This window comes from Rhinatrema bivittatum, chromosome 5 (assembly GCF_901001135.1).
Source record: "Rhinatrema bivittatum chromosome 5, aRhiBiv1.1, whole genome shotgun sequence".
NCBI classification, from domain to species: Eukaryota; Metazoa; Chordata; class Amphibia; order Gymnophiona; family Rhinatrematidae; genus Rhinatrema; species Rhinatrema bivittatum.
In genome coordinates, this window is record NC_042619.1 from 205208554 (window position 1) to 205236513 (window position 27960).

The 27960-nt window shown below is 44.5% G+C and overlaps 1 protein-coding gene across 3 annotated transcripts in view; it reads right to left on the reverse strand.

The window, feature by feature from the left end:
• Window positions 1-27960, reverse strand: part of POLA1 (DNA polymerase alpha 1, catalytic subunit) — a 1013915-nt gene that overhangs the window by 833218 nt on the left and 152737 nt on the right. For all 3 annotated transcript variants that reach the window (XM_029603088.1, XM_029603086.1, XM_029603087.1), the window contains 3 exons: window positions 13407-13545; window positions 12656-12810; window positions 12100-12184 (listed from right to left, as the gene is read on the reverse strand). In XM_029603088.1, coding sequence (XP_029458948.1) covers window positions 12100-12184; window positions 12656-12810; window positions 13407-13545 — 379 coding nt within the window. The remainder of the gene's footprint in view (window positions 1-12099; window positions 12185-12655; window positions 12811-13406; window positions 13546-27960) is intronic.

The following is a 27960-nucleotide window of genomic DNA, read 5'->3' on the forward strand; positions in this document are numbered from 1 at the left end:
AAGGCTGGCTAGTACACTCCTTTCCTGGAAGTCGTCCGGGGGGGGGGGGGGGGTTTGAACTTTTTTTTTTTTTAATGAGTGGACCAAGATCACATCCAATCAACGAGTTCTGGAAGTGATAAGGGATAGCTACGCTTAGAATTTTCACACCCTATTAAACAGGACTATGCGCTTCTCACACCAAGCAGGCAGTGATACAAGACACATTACAAAGGCTGCAGCACCTGGAAGTCATCGCCCCCGGTTCCCCTAGGGGAACAAGGTTGAGGAAGATATTCAGTTTACTTCATGGTTCCCAAAGAGCGAGGGTTCCTTTCGGTCCATTCGGGATCTGCAGAAGGGCCTTGAAGGATACTAATGAAACAGGAGAGTTAAGGCATCCCAACAGAGAGGTTCCCTTAAAAGCAAACATAGTCCATATGCCTATATGGAAAAAAATCACCAAAGCTAATGATTTACAATTATCCCAAACAACTGAAAAGCAGGTTGTTAAAACAAAAAAAACACACTTTGAAATGTCTGTATGCCAATGCCAGAAGTCAGATGGGAGAGATAGAGTGTATAGCAGCAAATGATAAGATTGACATAATTGGCATCACAGAGACTTGGTGGAAGGAGGATAACCAATGGGACAGTGCTATATCAGGGTACAAATTATATCGCAATGATAGGGAGAATCAACTTGGTGGGGGTGTGGCACTTTACGCCCGGGAGGGGTAGAGAGTCCAACAAGATAAATATCATACAAGAGACTAAATGCTCAGTAGAATCTATATGGGTAGAAATCCCATGTTTGTTGGGTAAGAGTACAGTGATAGGAGTATACTATTGTCCACCTGGACAAAATGGTCAGATTGAAATACTAAGAGAAATCAGGGAAGCAAACCAATTTGGCAGTGCAATAATAATGGGAGGTTTCAATTACCCCAATATTGACTGGGTAAATGTAACATCAGGACTTGCTATAGACAAAGTTCCTCGATGTAATAAATGATTGCTTCATGGAGCAATTGGTTCAGAAACCAACAAGAGAGGGAGCTATTTTAGATTTAATTCTTAGTGGAACACAGGATTTGGTGAGAGAGGTAATGGTGGTGGGGCCACTTGGCAACAGTGAACATAACATGATCAAATTTAAACTAATAACTGGAAGGGGGACAATAAGTAAATCTGCAGCTCTAACAAACTTTCAAACGGGAAACTTTGATAAAAGGAGGAAAATAGTTTAAAAAAAACAGAAAGGTGCAGCTGTAAAGGTTAAAAGTGTTTAACAGGCTTGGACATTGTTTAAAAATACAATCCTAGAAGCGCAGTCCATATGTATTCCACACATTAAGAAAGGTAGAAGGAAGGCAAAACGATTACCATCATGGTTAAAAAGTTGAGATTAAAAAGGCTATTTTAGCCAAAACAAAATCCTTCAAAAATTGGAAGAAGGATCCATCTGAAGTAAATAGGATAAAACATAAGCATTGTCAAGTTAAGTGTAAAACATTGATAAGACAGGCGAAGAGAGAATTTGAAATTAAGTTGGCCATAGAAGCAAAAACTCATAATAAAAACTTTTTTAAAATATATCCAAAGCAAGAAATCTGTGAGGGAGTTGGTTGGATCATTAGATGACCAAGGGCTTAAAAGGGCTCTTAGGGAAGATAAAGCCATTGCAGAAAGACTAAATGAATTCTTTACTTCCATGTTTACTAATGAGGATATTGGGGAGATACCAGTTCCGGAGATGGCTTTCAGCGGTGATGAGTTAGACAAACTGAATGAAATCACTGTGAACCTGGAAGATGTAGTAGGCCAGACTGACAAACTAAACAGTAGCAAATCACCTCGACCGGATGGAATGCATCCTAGGGTACTGAAGGAACTCAAAAATGAAATTTCTGATCTATTAGTTAAAATTTGTAGCCTATCATTTAAATCATCCATTGTACCTGAAGACTGGAGGGTGGCCAATGTAACCTCAATATTTAAAAAAGGCTCCAGGGGTGATTCGGGTAACTATAGACCAGTGAACCTGACTTCAGTGCTGGGAAAAATAGTGGAAACTATTCAAGATAAAAATCGTAGAGCATATAAAAAGACATGATTTAATGGAACACAGTCAACATGGATTTACCCAAGGGAAGTCTTGCCTAACAAATCTGCTTCTTTTTTTTTGAAGGGGTTAATAAACATATGGATAAAGGTGAACCGGTAGATGTAGTGTATTTGGATTTTCAGAAGGCGTTTGACAAAGTCCCTCATGAGAGGCTTCTATGAAAACTAAAAAGTCATGGGATAGGAGGCGATGTCCTTTCGTGGATTACAAACTGGTTAAAAGACAGGAAACAGAGAGTAGGATTAAATGGTCAATTTTCTCAGTGGAAAAGGGTAAACAGTGGAGTGCCTCAGGGATCTGTACTTGGACAGGTGCTTTCCTATATATATATATGAAAATGATCTGGAAAGGAATATGATGAGTGAGGTTATGAAATTTGCGGATGATACAAAATTATTCAGAGTAGTTAAATCACAAGCAGACTGTGATACATTACAGGAAGACCTTGCAAGACTGGAAGATTGGGCATCCAAATGGCAGATGAAATTTAATGTGGACAAGTGCAAGGTGTTGCATATAGGGAAAAATAACCCTTGCTGTAGTTACACGGTGTTAGGTTCCATATTAGGAGCTACCACCCAGGAAAAGGATCTAGGCATCATAGCAGATAATACTTTAAAATAGTCGGCTCAGTGTGCTGCAGCAGTCAAAAAAGCAAACAGAATGTTAGGCATTATTAGGAAGGGAATGGTTAATAGAACAGAAAATGTCATAATGGCTCTATATCGCTCCATGGTGAGACCGCACCTTGAATACTGTGTACAATTCTGGTTGCCGCATCTCAAAAAAGATATAGTTGCGATGGAGAAGCTACAGAGAAGGGCAACCAAAATGATAAAGGGTATGGAACAGCTCCCCTATGAGGAAAGGCTGAAGAGGTTAGGGCTATTCAGCTTGGAGAAGAGACGGCCAAGGGGGATATGATAGAAGTCTTTAAGATCATGAGAGGTCTTGAAAGAGTAGATGTGACTCGGTTATTTACACTTTCGAATAATAGAAGGACTAGGGTGCATTCCCTGAAATTCGCAAGTAGCACATTTAAGACTAATTGGAGAAAATTCTTTTTCACTCAACGCACAATAAAGCTCTGGGATTTGCTGCCAGAGGATGTGGTTAGTGCAGTTAGTGTAGCTGGGTTCAAAAAAGGTTTGGATAAGTTCATGGAGGAGAAGTCCATTAACTGCTATTAATCAAGTTTACTTAGGGAATAGCCACTGCTATTAATTGCATCAGTAGCATGGGATCTTCTTAGTGTTTGGGTAATTGCCAGGTTCTTGTGGCCTGGTTTGGCCTCTGTTGGAAACAGTATGTTGGGCTTGATGGACCCTTGGTCTGACCCAGAATGGCAATTTCTTATGTTCTTGAGGTCAATGCGGCACTGCAGTACTGCGCTTTCGTATGGAGACGCTGCGGATGGTGATAGAGCCAAGGATGCAAGAAACTCCCTTGTGCACCGCTGCTAACAGAGGCATACCTGCAGATTCCCATCTGATCAGACCATCAAAATTTCTGTTCTTCATGGTGCTGGGAGAGCTTTTTCAGTTTCAAGCGCTTCCCTTCGGGTTGCCAACCACACTAAGAACTTTCATGAAGGTAATGGTGGCGGTGGGGGCAGCCCTCAGAAGGAAAGAGATCCTGATACATCCATACCTGGACGACTGGCTCATCCAGGTGAAGTCAGAGATGGAGTGTCGCTGTTCAATCCGATGCATTATGGAACAGTTAAGGTCCCTGAGTTGGGTGATAAACCTAGCAAAAAGCCACCTGCAGCCATCTCAGTCAGCGTATCTGGGGGCTCGATTCGACACCCATTTAGGCAAGGTGTTCCTTACCTCAGAGAGGGTGGTCAAGATGCAGGCTCAAGTGTTTTAGCTGCTGAGTCTGTCTGTTCCCAGAGTCTGGGATTATTTACAGGTTCTGAGTTCCATTGTATTTACGCTGGAGTTGGTTCTGTGGGTGTTTGCTCACATGCGGCCACTCCAGAAGGTGCTTTTTTCCCCTTGGAATCCTGTTGTTGGAGGAGTTTCAGCTACCATTACCACTCCAGAGGGAATCCAGATCCAGTCTCTCATGGTGGCTGTCGCGTCCCAATTTGATGAAAGGAGTGGAGCTGGAGGACCTGGACTGGATGGTAGTGACCACAGATGCCAGCCTCAGTGGTTGGAGAGCGATATGTTAGGGCTCAGGAATCTTTGTCTGGGTGGAAAACACCTGGCAGTACTAGCAGTAGACAGTCCCATCCGATTAAGTCACCTGCGGGGGTTACTATGCCAAGGGCCCATCTTTTTGGATCAGGTGGATCACTTCTGTCTAGTGGCCTGGCTTCTGAGAAGCAGTATTTTCGCTTGAAAGGGTACTCAGAGCTGGTGATTACTACTCTGCTTCAGGCTAGGTGGTCATCTACTTCTCTGGATTAAATGAACAATTTTCTCAGTGGAGGGGAGTGGGCAGTGGGGTACCTCAGGGATCTGTATTGGGACCCTTACTTTTCAATATATTTATAAATGATCTGGTAAGAAATATAACAAGTGAGATAATCAAATTTGCAGATGATACAAAATTGTTCAGACTGGTTAAGTCACAAGCAGATTGTGATAAATTGCAGGAAGACCTTGTAAGATTGGAAAATTGGGCATCAAAATGGCAGATGAAATTCAATGTGGATAAGTGCAGGGTGATGCATATAGGGAAAAATAACCCATGCTATAGTTGCACAATGTTAGGTTCCATTTTAGGTGTTACAACCCAAGAAAGAGATCTAGGCGTCATGGTAGATAACACATTGAAATCGTCTGTTCAGTGTGCTGCGGCAGTCAAAAAAGCGAACAGAATGTTCGGAATTGCTAGAAGGGGAATGGTGAATGGAATGGAAAATGTTGTGGTGCCTCTTTATCACTCCATGGTGAGAGCGCACCTTGAATACTGTGTACAATTCTGGTTGCCGCATCTCAAGAAAGATATAATTGCGATGGAGAGGGTGCAGAGAGGGGCTACCAAAATGGTAGGGTGAGTGGAACAGCTCCCCTATGAGGAAAGACTAAAGAGGTTGGGACTTTTCAGCTTGGAGAGGAGACAGCTGAGGGGGGATATGATGGAGGTGTTTAAAATCATGAGAAGTCTAGAACAGGTAGATGTGAATCGGTTATTTATTCTTTCAGATAATAGAAAGACTAGGGGGCACTCCATGAAGTTAGCATGGGGCACATTTAAAACTAATCGGAGAAAGTTCTTTTTTACTCAACGCACAATTAAACTCTGGAATTTGTTGCCAGAGGATGTGGTTAGTGCAGTTAGTATAGCTGTGTTTAAAAAAGGATTGGATAAGTTCTTGGAGGAGAAGTCCATTACCTGCTATTAATTAAGTTGACTTAGAAATTAGCCACTGCTATTACTAGCAACGGTAACATGGAATAGACTTGGTTTTTGGGTACTTGCCAGGTTCTTGTGGCCTGGATTGGCCGCTGTTGGAAGCAGGATGCTGGGCTTGATGGACCCGTGGTCTGACCCAGTATGGCATGTTCTTATATCAGAGTGTGGCGAGTGTTTGAGTCATGGTGTGGGGGTCCATGACCTTGATCCTTTGCAGGTGGATGTTGCCCAGGTCTTGGCCTTTTTGCAAGGTGACCTGTCAAAGGGATTAGCCTATAATTCGCTCCAAGTATAGGTAGCAGCCTCAGGTTGTTTACAAGGGAAGTTTCAGGGAATGCCGCTGGTATCTCATCTGGACATTGTATGTTTTCTTAAAGGGGCAAAGCATTTGTGCTCTCCGGTTCATAGGATGTGTCCATCGTGAACCTTAATCTGGTTCTTTGAGTGCTTTGTGGACCTCCTTTTGAACCACTGGGAAGGGCATCGATGAAGGACCTCATCTTGGAGACCGTTTTCCTGGTGGCGATTTGTTCAGCTAGGCAAATTTCAGAGCCATAAGCCTTGTCGTGCAGAGATCCTTTTCTGTGAATTTCAGATGATGGAGTCTAATAGCATACAGTCCTTCCTTTTTGCCCAAGGTCATATCTTCTTTTCATCTCGGTCGGATGATAGAATTGCCAACCTTCCCGCGCCTGACATGACATACACCTCATGCGAAGGAGCTTCACCTTTTGGACATTTGTCAAGCTCTGTTGTGGTATCTTAAAGTTATGAACGACTTTCAGAGGCTGGATCCTCGCTTTGTTTGATTCAGTGGAGCAAAGAAGGGTTTGTAAAACTGCTAAGAACACGACTATATAATTGTTGAAGGAAGCAATTTTTTCAGCCTCTAAGTGTTGACTGGTTCCAGAGGGGCTCAAGTGCATTCTACTAGGGTGCAGCCTCTTAGGCGGAGTGCCAACTGGTATCTCCAAGGAGATTTGTCTAACAGAGACAGCAAAATTGCTTACCTTGTAATACATGCTATCCCAGGACAGCAGGATGTAGTCCTCACATACGGGTGACGTCATTGACGGAGCCCTATTGCGGAAAACTTTGTCAGAGTTTCTAGAAACTTTTGAATGGCACTCTGAGCCCACTGAGCATGCCCAGCATGCCATGATATTCTCAGCCACAGGGGTCTCTCTTCAGTCTCGTATGTAGCAATAAGCTTTAGGAAAAATAAATTAGAACGTATCGGACCCAACTCCGTGGGGTGGCGGGTGGGTTTCGTGAGGACTACATCCTGCTGTCCTGGGATAACACCTATTCCAAGGTAAGCAATTTTGCTTTATCCCAGGACAAGCAGGATGCTAGTCCTCACATATGGGTGATTAGCAAGCTATAGGTTGAGTCATTTTGTAGTGAAGCAACATTGCACTATTGTTGGTAAAAATGAGGCAGCCAAAAATCACAGCAGGTTGGATGTAGAAGGAATTGGGATTATACTGGAAACAAGTTCTTTAAGACAGATTGTCCGTAGGCTGAATCTTGTCATCCTTTGTCCAAACAGTAATGGGCTGCAAAGATGTGAAGAGAACTCCATGATGCTGCTTTACTTATGTCAAGAATTGGCACTGAACGATAGTGTGCTACTGAGGTTGACATTGCTCTTACTGAATGCGCCTTTACTTGCCCTTGGAGAGAAAGGCCTGCTTTTTCATAGCAGAACTCTATGCAATCTGCTAGCCAGTTGGAGAGAGTGTGTTTGCCCACTGGATTACCCGATTTGTTCAAAAGATACAAAGAGTTGAGTGGATTTCCTGTGGACTGCAGTGTGGTCTAAGTAATATGCTAGCGCACATTTACAGTCCAAGGTATGTTAGGCCCGTTCCCCTTGGTGAGAATGAGGCCTTGGAAAGAATGTGGGCGAAACTATGGATTGGTTCAAGTGGAATTCTGTAACTACTTTTGAAAGGAATTTTGGATGTGTACGGAGAACCACTCTGTCATGTAGGAATTTTGTATAGGGTGAGTACGTGACAAGTGCTTGTAACTCACTAACCCTTCTAGCCGATGTAATGGCTATAAGGAAGATAGTCTTCCATGTGAGAAATTTAGGCTCACAGGAAGTCATGTGTTCAAAAGGAGAACGCATGAGCCTTGATAAGACCAGATTCAGGTCCCATTTTGTGACAGGTGGTTGAATTGGTGGTTTAAGATGAGTTAAACCTCTCATAAACCTGCTGGCAAGAGGTTGCATGGATATTGGTGCATCTCCCATCTTGTTATGGTAAGCTGAGATTGCACTTAAGTGTACTCTTACAGATGAGGTCTGGAGACCAGAGTCTGAAAGATGGCATAAATAGACTAGTCGAGAAGGTGTGGGTCAGGAGAAAGGGTCTATGTTCTTTTGCGTGCACCACAAAGTAAACCGTTTCCATTTCGAAGAATAATTCTTTCGTGTTGAAGGTTTATGTGAAGCTATCAGCGCTTAAGAGACATTGGTTGAAAGATTGAGTGGTGTAAGATCAAGCTTTCAACATCCCTGCTGTCAGCAATAGGGATTGAAGGTTGGGATGGCGCAACCGACCCTGATCCTGAGTTATGAGAGTGGGAGCTACACCCAGGCAAATTGGTTCTCTGATCGCAAGGTCTAGAAGTATGGGAAACCATATTTGTCGAGGCCAATATGGGGCTATGAGTATCATGGACCCCTTGTCCTATTGTAGCTTCACTAGAGTTTTGGTTATGAGCAGTATTGGAGGATACGCGAATAGAAGGCCTGAGTTCCAAGGGTGAGCAAAGGCGTCCTTGGCTGGCTGGTGTTTCGGCCTGGGTAGAGAGCAGAATCTGTCCACTTTGTTATTAAGGTGTGATGCAAAGAGATCTATTGTTGGTTGTCCCCAACGCTGGAATATCCTGGTTGCTATTAAGGGATCCAGGGACCCCTCGTGTGGTTGGAACTGACGACTGAGGCGATCTGCAACTACGTTGTGGATGCCCGCTAGATAAGTTGCCCGGAGAAATATGGAATGTGCCAGGGCCCAATCCCAAATCTGTGCGGCTTCTTGGCAAAGGAGACACGAGCCCGTACCTCCCTGTTGTTCAGGTACCTCATGACGACTGTGTTGTCCGTTTGAATCAGAACAGTCTTGTGTGAAAGGCAGTCCTTGAACACATGCAGAGCATAACAAATAGCTCGAAGTTCCAGGAAATTGATCTGAAATGTTGCTTCGAGTTTTGTCCAAGTACCCTGGGTTTGGAGATTGTCTATATGAGCTCCCCAACCTAAGGTGGATGCATCTGTAGTTACAGTTATCTGTGGGACTGGTTGTTGGAAGGGCAGGCCCTTGCGCAAGTTGTCCTTGTTTGCCCACCACAGTAAAGATGATCGTATTGGTGGGTTACTTGAATTGGAGAGGACAGTGATTGAATGGCTTGGATCCACTGTGATCTTAATGTCCATTGGGTTATTCTCATGGCTAATCTCTCCATAGGAGTGATGAACTGTGGAGGCCATGTGGCCCAGTAAAGTTAGAAACTGATGAGCTGTCGCTTGCTTCTTTGAGTGTAGCGAGTTTGCTAATAGGGAGAGTGTGTCTGCCCGATCCTCGGGTAGAAAAGCTCTTGAAAGGATGCTGTTCAATTCTGCTCCAATGAATTGAAGCAGGTGAGACAGAATGAGATGGGACTTTTGATAATTGATGAGAACCCCCATCGAGTGAAGTAGAGTAATTGTTCGATTGAGAGAAGTTAGAGCTCCTTGTTGAGATTGACTTCTGATGAGCCAGTAGTCTAGATAGGGAAAAACGTGGACACTTTCCTTGTGTAAGTGTGCGGCTATTACTGCCAGGCATTTTGTGACTACTATGGGAGCTGAGGCCAGTCCGAATGGTAGGACTCTGTACTGAAAATGTTGATGACCTACGAGGAAGCGCAGATACTTGCGATGAGGAGGGAATATTGGAATGTGAGCGTAAGCGTCTTGTAGATCCAGAGAACAAAGCCAATCTCCTGTTTGTAGAAGGGGAAGCATGGTGCCCAGAGAAACCATCCTGAACGTTTCTTTCTTTAGAAATTTGTTGAGATTCCTGAGGTCTAGGATGGGACGTAGGCCTCCGGTGTTCTTTGGAATGAGGAAATAACAGGAGTAGAATCCTCTGCCCTGCTGAGTCCAGGGCACCAGTTCTACAGCTCTGGCTCTCAGAAGGGTGGATAATTCTGCTTGTAGATGAATTATGTGAGTTTCGTGTAATGAAAGAGGCTTTGGAGGAGAGTCTCTTGGGGTTGAGAGAAAACTGAGTTGGTAACCTCGTGATATTGAGAGTACCCCCATTGGTCTGTTATCTGTAACCAATTATTGTAGAAGGAGGAAACTTGACCTCCTACTGACAGATTCAGTTTTGGATTGTGGAGATGGCTTTGGTCTCTGGTGGTGGCCTCAAAAACCTGCAGCCAGTCCCATCTGCGGTGGCAGTTGAGGCCTAGCGGCTCTAAGCTGTCTGGGTTGAGATCTTTGTTGCGGACGAGAAGATCTACCCCTGGATGCTGGTGGATAATATCGTCTCTACCTGTAGAAAGGTTTTCTAGTTTCTTTCCTTGGTGGATGGCGAGACATTGAAGAGTCTTGCGGAACTGACAGTTGGCGCAATGTCTCCGTGTGTTTTTAGTTGGGCCACTGCATCTTGAGCTTTCAACCCAAAGAGGTTGTCACCTACGCAGGGCAGATCCACCAGCTTCTCTTGTACCTCAGGCCTAAGGTCAGAGGTTTTAATATTTATTGAATTTTATAACATTGCATTACAATGAAATAGTCAAGGTATTCCTCCATGATAGCTGATGCAGGCAGAGCAGCTACACATGGTGGCAGTGGGGGCGTTATCGGTCCTACCACAGGGCCCTGTGGAGGTTCGATGGCTGGCACCTCGACAGAAGGTGAACGCCTCGTATTGAAGGCCTCAGTGTTTCCTGCAGGCAAGGCCGCTTGGCTGTCGACTTCTCCGGGGATAGTAGAGATTCCGGAATCGAGGGATGTCGATGTCTCGATCAATGCTCAGACGCTGATTTGGTCGATGCCACGGATGGGGTCGGTGATAAACGGGTCCCTGAACCTTCCGGACGACGTTTTTTAAGTATCAGTCTTTTCGAACTCCGGCCGGAGATGACTGAGTGGATGTCGATGGGGAAGGTAAAAGTTGAAGATTGAACAAGTGTTCCATCTTTTCTTGTCGCGCCTTTCGACCTTTAGCGGTCATTTCTGCACATTTTGGGCAAGATGAGACATCATGAGATTGGCCCAAGCAAAATACACACTCGAGGTGTGGGTCCGTGATCGACATGGTCCGGTTACAGTTGGGACATTTTTTGAATCCCGTGGCCATGATACCGTCGACAACCGTCGATGTATGTGACGAAAAATTTTACTGAAATGAGTCGGAATAAGAATATTTTACTCACCGGCCGGTGGTAATGAGAGACCCCGATGTGGGAGAGAAATTATCAACTTTTTTGATGTGATTTTTAGTCAGAATTGTGTGAGAATCTCACACAGGCTCCTGCTCCGCAATGCCAAAAGCAGCGAGGAAAAACGAAGACTGAAGGGAGACCCCTGTGGCTGAGAATATCATGGCATGCTGGGCATGCTCAGTGGGCTCAGAGTGCCAGTCAAAAGTTTCTGGAAACTTTGACAGAACGTTTTCTGCAATAGGGCTCCTTCAATGACGTCACCCATATGTGAGGACTAGCATCCTGCTTGTCCTGGGATAAAGGGTCTTCCTTGCACATTTTTACAAAGCATTACCATTTGGATATTCAAGCTCCAGAAGAAGCCACATTTGGAGAAAGTGTGCTGCGTGCATGTCGCCCAGTGTAGAGTGACTTGGGGGTACATCCCACTTCTCTGGAATGATCTGGGGTATGATCAGAAAAGGAAAATCGGTTCTTACCTGCTCATTTTAATTCCTGGAATACCACAGATCAGTCCAGAAGCTCATTCTCTTTATTTTTCAAAAGATTTTTCCCACTCCTGAATGCTGGTGATACAGAATTTGCATAAGATTGTACATAGGTTAAACAGTTTTGGGTTAGAAGTTTTCATTACCCTGGAGGGTGGGGATCCAGATTTGTTGGGGGTTTTAACTTCAATCCTCGGCTCGCTCCAGATGAAGAAATCCTTTGGGAAGTAGACATCTTGGCTTGAGTTCAGATCAATACTGAGGGACTGCAGATGACACACTCAGTTAAGTAGCAATGCCTGAAAAGTCTTTATTCTCTGCCTCCATCCGTTGGTAGGGATGCAAAACCCACTTGACTGGACTGAACTGTAGTACTCCAGGAATGAAAATTAGCAGTTAAGAACCAATTTTCCTTTATTCTTTAAAAAAAAAAAAAAACTATCTTCCTAATTATTCCAAAAACCTCACAGCATTCCCTCAGCCTCTCTCAACCTCTAACAGGTTTCTCAGGCACACGGTTTGAGGGGCATGGGGGTAAATAACACATACGTGTATTACATGGATAGTGGGAGGGCACAATGATATTTTTTCTTACACTCAACTCCATAAAAAGATATTACACGTGCACTGAAGAGTCAAAGTTGAGCAAAGATATCTCCAAAGCAAAATCCAGATCTGCATACTTACCACAAAAATGATTCTGAAAGGGAGGCTGAGGAGGTGCTTTATCCAAAGGAAAAGTGTGATGGACCAAAGCTGCCATAGCCACAATCTAAAACAAAAAGGAAAACCAAACTAAATGATAGTGGGCAGCCCTCAGCCACTGCCTCACAGTATTACACTGTGCTTCACTCAAGTGTAATACTTCTACAGTTTGGCTCGGCCATTTATGGGGTGCTAACGCCCCTCACTGGTTCTGAGCTCACATAGCAATGTATTATGTTTTTAAGACTTATTGGGTATGTGAAGAAGTTATGCAGAGAGAATGATTTTTCAGTGTGAAGTATTAGCTACTCATGTGAATTTAAATGACAGGGACTGAGTGATCTTATTGACTGAAGGGAAGCTGGGGGATTCAGAGCTGAGAAATAATGTCTTGCAAAGGGAATCTTCTGTGAATGATCGCCCTCAGCTGAAGAGATTTACTTTAGATGTTTAAGCCTCCATTTCCGCATGCAGTGTTAATTATGTCTTACTAAATATAGCAAAAGACTGCTTTTCTGAAGTATTCAGGATTAATCACCTCATTCTGATGAGTCTTCACATTCTGTACTGTCTTCATGCAGAGAGACACGACCACCAGAGGAGGGGGAGCCAAATCCCTCACCACATTCACAAGGTCTGGCTTCAGTACCACTGCCTCAACCTTACACCAGCTGATCGGTTGACTCAAGAGCTCTGGGACAAAAGATTCAGAGAGTAGTCTGTAGAAATCAAAGTCATGTATGCCTTCCTCCAACACCATACAAAGTTAACTCAGAATATTTACTTGTATACAACTGAACCAGCAAAAAATAAATAAAAATTATACAAGTACACAAATTTTTCTCCACTGCCCCCAAATACACTAATGTACACCAAATACTGTCACGATAGCTTTTATCTAAACTAAAAGAGTGCAATCACTACAGAAAGTGTGACAAATCCAATGCAGAAAAGTCCAGCTCTTCAAATTGTTTCTCAAACTTAAATTAGTTTACAATATAACTTCAAAAAAACCAGGTTCTGCAGTTTCCATGGCAGGGATGTACAGCATTGCAGCATAGAAAAATAAAAATGCCAGTACACCATACAACAAATAGGAACTCCTGGAACGAGTCAGCTGATTGTTAGAGAAAATTTACCTTCCAATGCTTTTTCCTCCTCCTGATGCCTAACCCTACACAGCACTGCTGTATCCCCAAGGGGGAGGAATTCAACCTGAATGATTTCTGAATAAGCCATATTTTTGTCTTAAGAAATCTAATAAGACATTGAATAGAACAAATTCTTACGTGGATTTTTTATTTCCAGCCAGCTGGGTCCTTTGATTTTCCGACTGAGCAAAAAAAGTTCCAGACTGGAAGTGTTTGTTCCAAACACATGAGAAAACGTCTCTCCCTTCAGGTCCTGGGGAAGCTGTGGCAGCTCAGCCTGAAAGACAGAGAAAGCCAGGGAGGATTTAAGAATGACCTTGTTCCCATTTTGGGCATATACATGGAAATATCTTTCATAAATCAAGTCCTTAATCAAGACATTTCCAACTAATCACTGAACCTACACACATAAGAGAATGTCCATGTTAAGTAGAGCTTACAATTTAATCAAAACAGTAAAAAACAAAAAACAAATGGTGGGGGGATTTGGAAATTATTTATTAAGAAAATGACAATGCAGAGGAATTTTCACCATTCTGCCAACAATCCACTTCACTATACAATAGCCAGCTATACTCTGGGTGTTTTATGGAGGAGCAGCAGTTAAGAACATAAGAAATTGCCATACTGGGTCAGACCAAGGATCTATCAAGCCCAGCATCCTGTTTCCAACAGTGGCCAATCCAGGCTACAAGTATCTGGCAAGTACCCAAACACTAAGTAGATCTCATGCTACTGACTCCAGTAAAAGCAGTGGCTATTCCCTAAATCCAATCCAGAGAAATTCCATCATTTGTTCCTCAGCTGTATTACTCGTACCAAGTTATCTAATTGTTTTTCCCGTTTTGCTTGGCTCCAAGTCTTGATCCCCCTGTTCAATGTAATGCATCCTTGTGCAAAGTTTATCGTTCAAATGTAAACAGAGGTGATTTGTAACTTGTTTACAAGAATATCGGTATAGAAAAATGCCAAATAAATAAATCAACTTGATTAATAGCAGTTAATGGACTTCTCCTCCAAGAACTTATCCAAACCTTTTTTTAAACCCAGCTACACTAACTGCACTAACCAAATCCCCTGGCAACAAATTCCAGAATTTGTACATTGAGTGAAAAAGAATTTTCTCACATTAGTTTTAAATGTGCTACATGCTCACTTCATGGGGTGTCCCCTAGTCCTATTTTCCTTAACACATCAGCAGGTCAGGCATTTATAAATAAAGTTAGCTATCATCTAATGCCCCAAGACAGTGAACGAGATAGAAACTGTAGAAGGGGAGATATCAGTATTTCAATCACTGTCCATACATTTTCAACCACGTGGAACACTAACATATAAATTTATCTGAGAACAAACTAGTGGTTGCAGCTCCTTTAGCAATCTAAAAGCTGTGACACTGTTTGTGTAGCGCATCACTCTGGCTTTAGGGTGCAAGTCAGAAACTGGCTTGTTAAATTCATTCTATGGAAAGACTGTAGACTTAATAAATCAGCCACATTTAGTTTAAATTTAATATTCCTATTTCACCTTTTGCAACTACTCAGTCACTCCAAAGCAAATTACAGTGTTGTAGAAAAGGTTAAAAAAAAAATTGAGTGATATTACATTTAAAGGTCACTCCAAGCGGATTACAATGTGGTAAATTAGATCAAGCTTTAGGAGGTTATATTATAGTAAGGTAGATTAGGATAAAAATTAGGATGGTATTACATAAAGCGATTAAATTACAAGATGCTTATGAGGGTACTTTATTACTGCCACATTTGCATACAATGTAGTGTATAGGTACAACAAGGTATTTAATTCAGGAGTCCTACTTCCTAATTTTTGAGTGCTTAGATTTTTTGCAATAAGCCGATGTCGATCAAGGGAATAAGTTAGAGGGCATCAGTTTGTTGGTTAAACTGTCATGTATTTAGTTAGCACTGGAAGTCCAAGTAAAGCAAATGTTGCTTACCCGTAACAGGTGTTCTCACAGGTCAGCAGGATGTTAGTTCTCACATATGGTTGACATCACAGGATGGAGCCCAATCACGGAACACTTTTGTCAAAGTTTCTAGAACTTTGACTGGCCCCTACTGGGCATGCCCAGCATGGCACTAACCCTGCAGCCAGCAGGGGTCCCTCTTCAGTCTTATTTAAAAGCTACAGGTAGTACCGAAAAATAAAATAATAAAACAAACCCAACATCGCAGGGTGGCGGGCGGGTTTTGTGAGGGCTAACATCCTGCTGTCCTGTGAGAACCCCTGTTACAGGTAAGCAACATTTGCTTTCTCACAGGACAAGCAGGATGGTAGTCCTCACATATGGGTGCGTACCGAGCTGAGGATGTCCGAACATGCACCAAATGTACCCAAAAGCGTGCAACAGGCACAACAACTGGGATGGAATTTGGTAGAGGGCATCCTGATCCCCACTGGGCAGGTGGAAGGGTGTTGGTACGTCACGTCGTAAATAGGTTACGCAAGACAGACTGGCCGAAGATGGAATCGTGTCGTCTGGCTTTGTCTAAGCAATAGTGGGCTGTAAACGTATGGAGAGAACTCCAAGTGGCAGCCCTGCAAAAATGTCAGGAAGCGGCACCGAGCACAGGTGCGCTACTGAAGTCACCATGGCTCTCACAGAGTGTGCTTTAATACGGTCTTGGAGTGGAATGCCCGCTTGCTGATAGCAAAAGGATATGCAGATATCATATGTGGCCCACAGGAAGAAAATGTTAGATAAACGTATTCTTACTCTGAGTTCTCAGCTCAGTTGCGCCAAGTGGAAATTACTTTCGGACAACTCGCCGACACAGCGAGCCTTGTATGTCTCAGAGCAAAATGCTCTTAACTCGTTACTACATCAAAGAGCAAAGAAAAGTGTACTATATTACCAATACAAATTGTTTCAACTGGGGAATAAACCGGGGAAAATAATGGCTAACCTCATTAGAGCTCGGAGGGCATCCCATTATGTAGCTGCTTTGAAGTCTCCTACTGGTCAATTAGTGACTGAGACGCCCGCTGTCAAAGATTTTTCAGGATTACTATGCCTCTTTATATACTGCAGACACCCATGATGTGGACTGTCGCCAGCTATTCTGTGATAAGATAGCAATACCCCAAATTACTCCCGAACAGCAATGTAGAGATTACTTACCTGATAACCTCCTTTTTCTTAGTGTATGCAAACGGACTCAAAACAAATGGGTATAGTGTGCTCGTGCTAGCAGTTGGAGACGGGTCTGACGTCAGCACTGGTACATATACCCCCTCAGGAAGTGCCGCAAATCAGTAATCTTCTTGCAAAAGCTGTAGCTGACCGATCAATTAAATGAACAGGATTACCCTGACCGGTTGATAGTAGCTGGAGACCGCCAGGATTCTCAACCGGAAGGCGTCGACACCCGGCAGGGTGGATGCCCTATGTAATAAAACATGGCTTACCTTGAGCCTGTGAAATCCCATGAATATTGGCAGCCAGGCGGGATGCTGAGTCCATCTGCATACACTAAGGAAAACGAGATTATCAGGTAAGTAATCTCTACATTTCCTAGCGTGTAGCAGATGGACTCAAAACAAGTGGGATGTACAAAAGCTACTCCTGGACTGGGCGGGAGGCTACCCAAGGACCGTGTAGGATTGCCCTCGCAAATGCTGTGTCCTCCCTGGCCTGGACGTCCAGACGGTAGAATCTGGAGAAGGTATGGAGGGAGGACCACGTCGCTGCTTTACGTATCTCTGCAGGCGACAGCAGCTTAGCTTCTGCCCAAGAGGCCGATTGTGCTCTGGTAGAATGAGCCTTGACCTGTAGAGGCGGTGGTTTTCCCGCCTCCACGTAGGCTGCCTCGATCACTTCTTTAATCCAGCGGGCGATGGTTGGCCGTGAGGCCGCTTCCCCTTGCTTCTTCCCGCTGTGCAGGACGAACAGGTGGTCCGTCTTTCGTACTGCTTCTGACATTTCCAGGCATCTGGACAGCAGTCTGCCGATGTCGAGATGGCATAGCATTCGACCTTCCTCCGACTTCTTCAAACCTTCCGTGGTAGGCAAGGATATGGTTTGGTTGAGGTGAAAGTGTGAGACCACCTTGGGTAAAAAGGATGGCACTGTGCGAAGATGGATCGCCTCTGGAGTGATTCTGAGAAATGGATCACGACAGGATAGTGCTTGTAGCTCTGAGATGCGGCGTGCGGAACACACAGCCAGCAAGAACACTATCTTCAAGGTTAACAAACGGAGGGACAGGCCTCAAAGGAAGGCTGATCCCACCAAAAATTCCAATACTAGGTTGAGATTCCACAAGGGCACTGGCCACTTCAGTGGCAGGCGAATGTGTTTGACTCCTTTCAGGAAACGTGAGACGTCTGGGTGTTTAGCAATGGTGTTGCCGTCACTCCTGGGACCGTAGCAAGACAGCACTGCTACCTGAACCTTGATGGAGCTGAAGGACAGACCCTTCTGAAGTCCATCTTGTAGAAAGTCCAAAATGATAGGAATCTTATCGGCATGCGAGTTGGTGCCGTGAGAGTCGCACCAGGCTTCAAAAACTCTCCAGATCCTGATATATGTTAGGGATGTGGAGAACTTGCAAGCTCGGAGGAGTGCATCTATAACCGGCTCAGAGTATCCCCTTTTCTTCAGTCGAGCCCTCTCAATGGCCAGACCGTAAGAGAGAATTGAGCCGGATCCTCGTGGAGGATGGGACCTTGCCGCAGCAGGTCCCTGTAGGGAGGCAGAGGTAGAGGGTTCCCTGCCAGTAGTCTTCTCAAGTCTGCGTACCAGGGTCTTCTTGGCCAGTCCGGGGCCACTAGAAGAACTAGGCCTCTGTGCCGCTGAATCCTGTGTATAATGGCACCCAGCAGGGGCCATGGCGGAAAAGCATACAGCAGAATCCCCTGGGGCCATGGTTGCACCAGTGCATCGATCCCCTGAGACCGAGGATCCCGCCTGCGGCTGAAATATCTGGATACTTGAGCGTTGGACCTGTCCGCAAGTAGGTCCATGCCCGGGGTCCCCCACTGATTCACCATCATCTGGAACGCCGTGGGTGAGAGTTGCCAATCCCCGGGATGTAGACTTTCTCTGCTGAGGAAGTCCGCCGCGGCGTTGTCCTTCCCGGCGATGTGGACGGCTGAGATGTCCTGGAGATTTGCTTCTGCCCAAGTCATCAGGGGGGCTATTTCTAGGGATACCTGTTGGCTTCTGGTTCCGCCCTGTCGGTTGATGTATGCCACCGTGGTGGCGTTGTCTGACATCACTCTGACTGCTCTGTGTCGCAGACCGTGGGCAAGTCGCAGGCACGCTCGCCTGACTGCCCGTGCCTCTAGTCGGTTGATGTTCCATCCCGACTCTTTGCTGCTCCATTGCCCTTGGGCGGTGAGTCCTTCGCAATGTGCGCCCCAGCCGCTCAGGCTGGCGTCTGTTGTGAGCAGGGTCCAGGTCGGAGAGGACATCCTGGACCCCCGGCTCCTATGGCTGTGCTGCAGCCACCATCGCAGCTGATTCCGTACCCTGGCTGGTAGAGGTAGGTGTACGGTGTAAGTTTGTGATCGCGGGCTCCACCGGGATGGGAGGGTGTGTTGTAACGGCCTCATATGCACCCGTGCCCATGGTATCACCTCCAGAGTGGATGCCATCAGGCCGAGGACTTGTAGGTAATCCCAAGCCTTGGGGCGGACGGCGCGCAGCAGGGCCTGCAGACTATTCTTGAGCTTTTCTCTTCTTTTGGGAGTCAAGCTGACTGTCTGCCTGAGTGTCGAATAGGACTCCTAGGTATTCCCTCGACTGAGACGGCTGTAGGGAACTCTTGTTTAAGTTTACTACCCAGCCTAAGCTCTCTAGAAGGGCAATCACTCGGCTGGTTGCCCGATGGCTCTCTTCTGGCGATTTTGCCCTGATCAACCAATCGTCCAGGTAGGGATGGACGAGAATTCTCTCCTTCCTGAGGGCCGCCGCTGCCACTACTACTACTATGACCTTGGTAAAGATCCGCGGCGCTGTGGCTAACCCGAAGGGTAACGCCCGAAACTGAAAGTGTTGGTCCAAGACTTTGAAACGTAGGTAGCGCTGATGATCCCGATGGATTGGGATATGCAGGTAGGCTTCTGACAGATCTAGGGATGTGAGAAACTCCCCTGGCTGTACTTAATTCTTGACAGATCGCAGGGTTTCCATGCAAAAGCTGGGTACCCGTAGGTAGCGGTTGACTGACTAGAGGTCCAGGACGGGCCTGAAAGTGCCCTCCTTCTTGGGCACTATGAAATAAATGGAATAATGGCCAGAATTTATCTCCCCTGCAGGCACTGGAATTATGGCCTTGAGGGAGAGAAGCCTCTGTAAGGTAACACCTAGCGCCGCCCTCTTGAGGGGTGAACAAGGAGATTCCTTTTACTATGCACCCCTGTTTTATGTGAACCAGCATGATGTGACTGCTGTCTCGAATGCCGGTATATAAAAATCTGAAATAAATAAATAAAAAAAATAAATTCCACAAACTTGTCCGGCGGGAACCGAAGAAAGTCCAGGTAGTACCCCCTTCTCGGATGATGGTGAGGACCCAATGGTCCGAGGTAATCTCGGCCCACCTGCGGTAAAAGAGGGTCAGCCTGCCCCCTATGGCTGCTACCCCCGGATGGGCCGGCGGATTGTCATTGCGGGGTACGGCCGGGGCCGGAACCCGAGCCGGCTCCCCTCTTACTGTGCTTAGGCCGAAAGGACTGGTTCCTGGCCTGCGACCGAGGTGCCTGGTAGCAAGTCCCGTAAGGGTTGAAGCGCTGAGAGGTTCTACCTCTGGGTAGTCTGGAAGACGGGCGCTGCCTCCTCCGTGGTCTGTCTTCTGGTAGACAAGGTAAAGGAGAGGCGCCCCATTTATTGGCCAGCTTCTCCAGGTCGCTGCCGAACAGGAGAGATCCCTCGAAGGGCATTCTCGTGAGACGAGTCTTGGAAGAGGAGTCGGCCAACCAGTTACGTAGCCAGAGCTGCCTCCTGGCTACCACTGCGGATGACACTCTCTTGGCTGCCGTACGGACGAGGTCGGAGGCTGCGTCAGTAAGGAAAGAGAGAGCTGATTCCATCCCTTCTCCCGGGGCGTTGTTCCGAGCCTGAGATAAGCAGGAACGCGTCACCACCGTGCAGCATGTTGCAATTCGTAGGGACATGGCTGCCACCTCAAAGGCCTGCTTCAGGATGGCATCCAAACGCCGGTCATGTGTATCCTTGAGGGCCGTCCCTCCTTCCACTGGGATGGTGGTGCGCTTCACAATTGCGCCGACTATGGCGTCTACCTGAGGGCACGCCAACATGTCCTTAGATGCCGGGGCTAAGGGGTACATGCCAGCCAAGGCCCGACCCCCCTTGAATGGAGCCTCCGGTGCAGCCCATTCCAGATCGATTAGCTGCTGTGCCACTGGTAGGAAGGGATCTCTACTTGGACCGGTGCTTTTCAATATATTTATAAATGATCTAGAAAGGAATGCGATGAGTCAAGTAATCAAAATTGCAGATGATACAAAATTATTCAGAGCAGTTAAATCACAAGCAAATTGTGATAAATTGCAGGAGGACCTTGTGAGACTGGAAGATTAGGCATCTAAATGGCAGATTAAATTTAATGTGGACAAGTGCAAGGTGATGCATATAGGGAAAAATAATCCTTGCTGTGGTTACACGATGTTAGACTCCACATTAGGCGTTATCAACCAGGAAAGAGATCTAGATGTCATAGTGGATAATACATTGAAATCATCGGCTCAGTGTGCTGCAGTAGTCAAAAAAGCAAACAATGTTAGGGAATTATTAGGAAGGGAACAGTAAACAAAACTGAAAATGTCATAATGCCTCTATATCGCTCCATGGTGAGACCGCACCTTGAGTACCTGCGTGCAATTCTGGTTGCCACATCTCAAAAAATGATAGAATTGCACTGGAGAAGGTACAGAGAAGGGCTACCAAATTGAAAAAGGGAATGGAACAGCTCCCCTATGAGAAAAGGTTAAAGAGGTTAGGGCTGGTTAGCTTGCAGAAGAGACAGCCGAGTGGGGATATGATAGAGGTCTTTAAAATCTTGAGAGGTCTAGAACAGGTAAATGTGAATCAGTTATTTACTCTTTCAGATAAGAGAGGGACTAGGATGCACTCCATGAAGAAAGCAAGTAGCACATGTAAAACTAATCGGAGAAAATTCCTTTTCACCTAATGCACAATTAAGCTCTGGAATTGTTTTGCCAGAGGATGTGGTTAGTGCAGTTGGGTTTAAAAAAAGTTTGGATAAGTTCTTGGAGGAGAAGTCCATTACCTACTATTAAGCTGACTTAGGAAATAGCCACTATTACTGGCATCAGTAGCATGGGATCTATTTAGTGTTTGGATACTTGCCAGGTACTTGTAGCATGGATTGGCCACTATTTTATTACTATTATTTATACTGTTTTCCTTTTATGAATACTGTTTTTTGCATTTAACAATACTGTTTACTCATGTTACTGTTATTATATCGCATTAATGTTAAGGCATTCCCTGTGCCTGACAAAGGAAATGCTTTGCTTCCTGCACCTTTCAAGTTATATGTAAACCGATGTGATATGTAAATCGAACACCGGTGTATAAAAACAAACAAATAAATAAATAAATATCGGAAACAGGATCTGGGTTTGATGGACCCTTGGTCTGACCCAGTATGGCAATTTCTTATGTTATGTTCTTACTGCTAACTAGCTTTAAGACAGTCTGATTCCCCATAAATAACATTTTAAACTACATAATCATGTTATCTACTGAGCTAATGTTCTTGCTCTATAGAGTTATTACAGTGAATGTGAGCATTTAAATTGCCTGCCAGTACTAGTGTTATTGATGTATGTTGAGGAGGTGGGAGGGGAGATTACACACATTATACTGAAAATCCTTTTTGCCCAACATGTATGTTGAATGGGACTGTACTTGCAAGTTGATTTGTGCTATTGTTGAAGCAATAAACTGATTTACAAAAAAAATGGACTTTGTTCTCATCTCATTTCACTTTCCTTGCTCAATTGCCCAAGTCCCCTTGCTGGATGACTTCTCTCCTAGGCACACTATTCTCTTCTATTCCTTTTGTAGATTGAATCTTCACTTCTTTCCTCATCCTGCTCCACCACACAATCTAGTTCTGCTCATTACCAGGATCAGTTGCATATGTCTTCACACTTTCCCTCTGTGATCCCATTTCTCAGCAGCTTTGATTCTATTTCACTTCCATTTTCATTCCTTCATAATTTGTCTGCCTTTAATTCCAATTTCTTAAATAACCTGATCATATCTCTTCTATCCTCCTTTGCAGTTCTGAGTAACTGCTATATTTTATATGTCTTTTGAGTCAGCTCACCTCTTCCTGCTATTGCCATGCATGAATTCTTTAAAATGTCATTCTCTCCCAAGTACAGAATTTTACCATCTTTGCAGATGATGCACTCTAATTCTGACCTCAGTCTGCAAATACAGAGCTTAGCATTTACTCCTCTATGTATCTCCCTCTGTCTCTTCTTGACCCTGCCATAACTCATAGTGATTAATGTACTTCTCCACTGGAACACTTACCATGTTCTATTGCTTTCCTGTTTCAAAATCATCCAAGTTATTCAGGATGCATCATTTTTCACCACTCCAAACAAAACTGTTAGCACCAGCTTACTTTCACTACAGATGTGCTATCCATAACTTTTGAAATGGTTCTTCCCTGTCCTATCACTACCAATTTCATAAAATACATAATCAGTGTCTTCATTCCAGTTCTCAACACATTAACTATTCCATACCCTTCCCTGACCCAAAGCACAGGTCCTCAATGCTCCTTTAAGCATCTGTTACACTGTGACTAAATCTTCATTTGCCTTTATCCATCATATGATAGTGGCATCTGCAAATATATTTCCCTTACTAGGTAATACTGCGCAACCAGAATATAAAGCACATTTTTTAAAAAGGGAACACCCAAATACTCTATTTCATTTCTCTTTTATTCCCTTATTTTGTTAGGGCTCCTCTGTTTACAATTTCCTACACAAAAGAAGGAACAAGCGCACAATAAGTCTAGTTATGCCTTGTATCAGTTCCCAGCTGGAAGTGACAAAGCAGGCAGTTAGCTCTGCTTAATTACTGTGATCCCTTTTTCCCCCCAGCACATTCAGCAGCTTCTGTAACCACAGAGATAAGAGCTTCATACAATCCTCTATGTACCCCTGAACAGCTTATTCAGAGGAATTTGGTGCACAAAATCAAAATTCTGCAAAATACTGCATACTTTATATACATGACAGTATAAGTAATTTAAAATGTAATACAGAAAATAATTACTTAAAGATTCAGAGTTTTCAATATTTTGAGCAGAACTTCCCTAGAAGTTCTGTAAGAGTCTCTTCCACCCTCTCTATTCCCCTGGCCAGTCTCCTTTCATATTGCCCTCTCAGGCCCCAATTCCTCCACCTGTCACTATCTCTCCTCTCATCCTCTAGGCTCAACCCCTTTCTACTCTATTCTCCACTACCAGAGATTGACCCCTCTCTCACTATTGCCCCTCACACAGGTTCCCCTGTCCTCTCTCACACACAGGCTCCCTCTCCCTAGTGCACATACACACCCCCCCGCCATACAGGCTCCTCTGTCTTACACACCCTCAAACTCCCTCTCTCTTGCACACACACCCACCATCACACACTCACATCCCCCTGCACACAGGCTCCCTCTCACACACACACACACATCCCTTCACACAGGCTCCCTCTCTCACAAACAAGCAGCCTCACATACACAATCCTTTTTTCATACACACCAGCTCCCAAATCTCACACACACACACACTCCTTCACAATCTCCTCACATACAGGCCGATACAGTAAGGAGCGGTAGGAAGAGCTGCGTTAGTGCCAGGCGCACCTGCGTTTGCCGCACGCACAGTCCGGCTCACCTACCGCTCGATACTGTATTAAAATCGCATGCAAATGCAAGCCGCGTACAAGAAGCGTCCGTGAAGCATTAGGCCCGCGTAACCCATTTTACTGTATAGGCGCTTTATACAGTGCCTATACAGTATCCTGGGTGTGCTGGTACCTGTCATTTCAAATGACGTTTGAAATGACAGGCACCAGGAAGTGGATCCCAACTTTAACCAAAGAAAACCTAAAAACCTAAAATCCCCTCCTCCCGAAGCGACTCTACATGTAAAATATGTAAAACCTAAAATCCCATCCTCCCGAAGCAACTCGAAATGTAAAATATGTAAAACCTAAAAACCTAAAACCCCCTCCTCCTGAAGCGACTTGACATGTAAAATATGTGAATAAGTGTAACCAACTTACTTTTTGTTTCTTTTTCAGCCCTTTCAGCCTTCTCTGCCGTCCTCCAGAGGGGGCAGCCGGCAGCGAAAGCGGTTTCCAGCGGCCCCGTCGAAGACGGACAAATGCGCGCCCGTAGTGCACGGGCACTCAAGCCAATGAAAGCACATGGACAGGCGTGCGTGACGTACGCCGTGACATCTCGCACGCACGCTTATGTGCTTTCATTGGCTTGAGCGCCCATCAATTTGGGCGCTCAAGCCAATGGCTAGAGCCAGCGAAGCGCATGACGTCACGGCGTACGCTTCGCTGGCAAGCGAAGCGTACACCGTGACGTCATGCGCTTCGCTGGCTAGAGTGCCCAAATTAACGGGCGCTCAAGCCAATGAAAGCACATGGACGGGCGTGCGTGACGTATGCCGTGACGTCACGCACGTTTCATGTGCTTTCATTGGCTTGAGCACCCGTGCTCTACGGGCGTGCGTTCGTCTTCGCCGGTGGGGGTGCTGGAAGCCGCTTCCGCCGCCGGCTGCCCCCTCCGGAGGACGGCAGAGAAGGCTGAAAGGGCTGAAAAAGAAACAAGAAGTAAGTTGGTTACACTTATTCACATATTTTACATGTCCAGTCGCTTCGGGAGAAGGGGATTTTAGGTTTTCAATATTTTACATGTCCAGTCGCTTCGGGAGGAGGGGATTTTAGGTTTTCAATATTTTACATGTCCAGTCACTTCGGGAGGAGGGGATTTTAGGTTTTCTTTTGGGGGAAAGTTTGCCGTCTACCCTTACCCCTGCCTCTAACGCAGGGGTAGGGGTAGGCGGTAAATTAGCAGGTTAAACGCGCGGCTAAACTGCAAGTTAAAAAGGCGATAGTCGGGGCGCGCGTTACTGAATGGGGGGGAATAGCTAATCCGATTTACATGCTGCGGGCGGAAGGGGTTACTCGTTGATTTAAAGAGACGGTAAGAATGGGTTAAAAGGGATAGTGAATCGCGGGTTGGACTAACGTGGCCAAATTGTGAGTAGAAGGCGGGTTAGAAGCAGGGTTACCGCGGCCGCACTTTACTGTATTGACCTGCTAGGTTCCTCTCTCTCTGGCATCCACACCCTTTCACACATGCTCTTTTAACCCCAGACTCACAGTCTTACATACACACACACTCACATCGGAGACTGCGCCACCTTCGTCACGAGCAGGACAGTCTCCACTCACAGCATGCCTGGGCTGCTTCATCTTCGCTGCGAGTGGGACCACCTCCATTCACGGCACACACCAGCGCCTACCAAATTCTGCATAGAATCTGCGCAGCTGTGGAGGAGGGGGAATGCTGCACTCCGCAGTAGCGCAGCATTCCCCCTGGACTAACAGCTCTCAGTAATCCAGAGGGGCGGAGGAAGCTAAAAATGCAAAACAGCAAGAGCACAGACAGGAAGGGATGCTAAACAAGCTAAGGAGGCCATTAAACTGTGTGCATCAAAGCACAGCATAATTATTAGAAATAACCAACAAATTAAAATTATTCAAAATGAGGAAAAAACTTTTGTTCACTTGCCATTCACTGACATTTTCTAGTTAGCATTGCTACTTTAATTTCCTCTACTATTCCCTGTCTGAAATTATTTGGCATCCTTGTCATAACAGTCTGACATTGCTTTATGTTTTATCCATACTGTAACCAAAGCATTCAGCTAAAAAGCTCAGGTAAGCATGAATAAAAATTTTAACATGAATAACTGCACAACACTACAAGGTTACAAATGAGTCTCAGATCACATCAGAAAGCCTTTCATTAATGTTACAACTAGCAGTAATCCACCTCTCCCTCGTCATTACCATCTATAATAGATCTCAAGATCCACTGAGGAAAGAGCTTGCAATTTGCTGTCAATGAGGAATTGATTACATTTATTTATTTATTTAAAATAATTTATATACCGGAGGTTCCTGTATAATATACATATCACCCCGGTTCACAAGGAACAGTAACTATCGCTACATTTAGCGGTTTACCTAGAACAGAATAAAAAATGAAGTTTTTACATTGAACAGACTAAGTAAACAAGTTTTTACATTGAACAAATTAATCGAAGTAAGCAAATAGTGTAAGATATTGAACCGTTAATAAACATACAGTTAATAAATCAATAAATAACATGGAAAATATGAAGTCAAAATGAGTATATGTATGTAGTCAGCATGCATATGTAAATTTCTGATTGAATAAAGGAAGAATAAAATAGATCTGAATACAGTCCAATACAGGGCAGAGCTCCAGGTATGCCTCATTTATTTCTTTCAACTTGGATTGCTACTACACATTCATATGTTGATGATCATTTGGTCTTTGTGATATTTGTCTAGTGGTTTACTTGTATCATTGGTTTTATTATAGTATTGTACACCACTTTGGACATCAGGTTACGGACAGATAGGAGGTATAAAAATATTTTAAATAAATACTCTCAAAGCCACTACAAAGGTACACGAAGACAAATAAAATAGTCACAAAAAGGTTCAAAAAACCCTTCAAATTCAAAAGTCAAAACAGTAAAATAAATTCATGATATTCAAAACAGTAAAATAAGGCAGATAAAAAAAAAAGTTTCCTGAAACATCCAGGCTTAACCTTTTTATATTTAACTTAAAATATCTGATAGTGAGTTATTGTACCAATTATAGATAATTATACTTCACATAATGCAGGGAAAAATGAAAATTGTTACAAATAATTTTAGGGGGGTGTGAGGACTTGGGATTTATCACTGGTGTTTACACAAATATGGATGGCTCCACATCATTTTGAATCCATTACATCATTTGTATTAAACTAATTCCCTAATAAGGTCCTTGGGAACACAAACTTATGTCTTCATTCGCAAATGGAAACATGAAGCACCATCTGTCCAACACGAGGTGCACAGAGCAGATGTTCTTCCCCTAGGGAAAGAACCCATATCGAGTCCATCTCAGAGACCCTGGGTGCTATCAAGCTACATTTACATATGTTTAAGTTGCTAAATCTCTTTTCTTCCCTGCTTACAAAACGTCCTTCATAAACCTGCAGGAAGCAGAATGCTGCAACTATGTGACACTTAATAAATCACCATCATATGCAAAAGGAAAACTGGTTATTACCTGCTAATTTTCATTCCTGTAATACCACAGATCAGGCCTGCAAGAGGGTTTTACATCACTACCAGCAGATGGAGGCAGAGAACAAAAAAACTTTGAGGCACTTCTACATAACCGAAAGTGCCACCTGCAGTCCCTCAGTATTGACCCATACCAAAGCCAAAAAATAGATAGTATTCCCCTTTTAGGATGAAACAAACAGGGTTGGAATCCCCTGACCTAGAAACACACATGCTTCCTAACAAAAAAAAAAGAAAAAGTAAACTCTACTCCT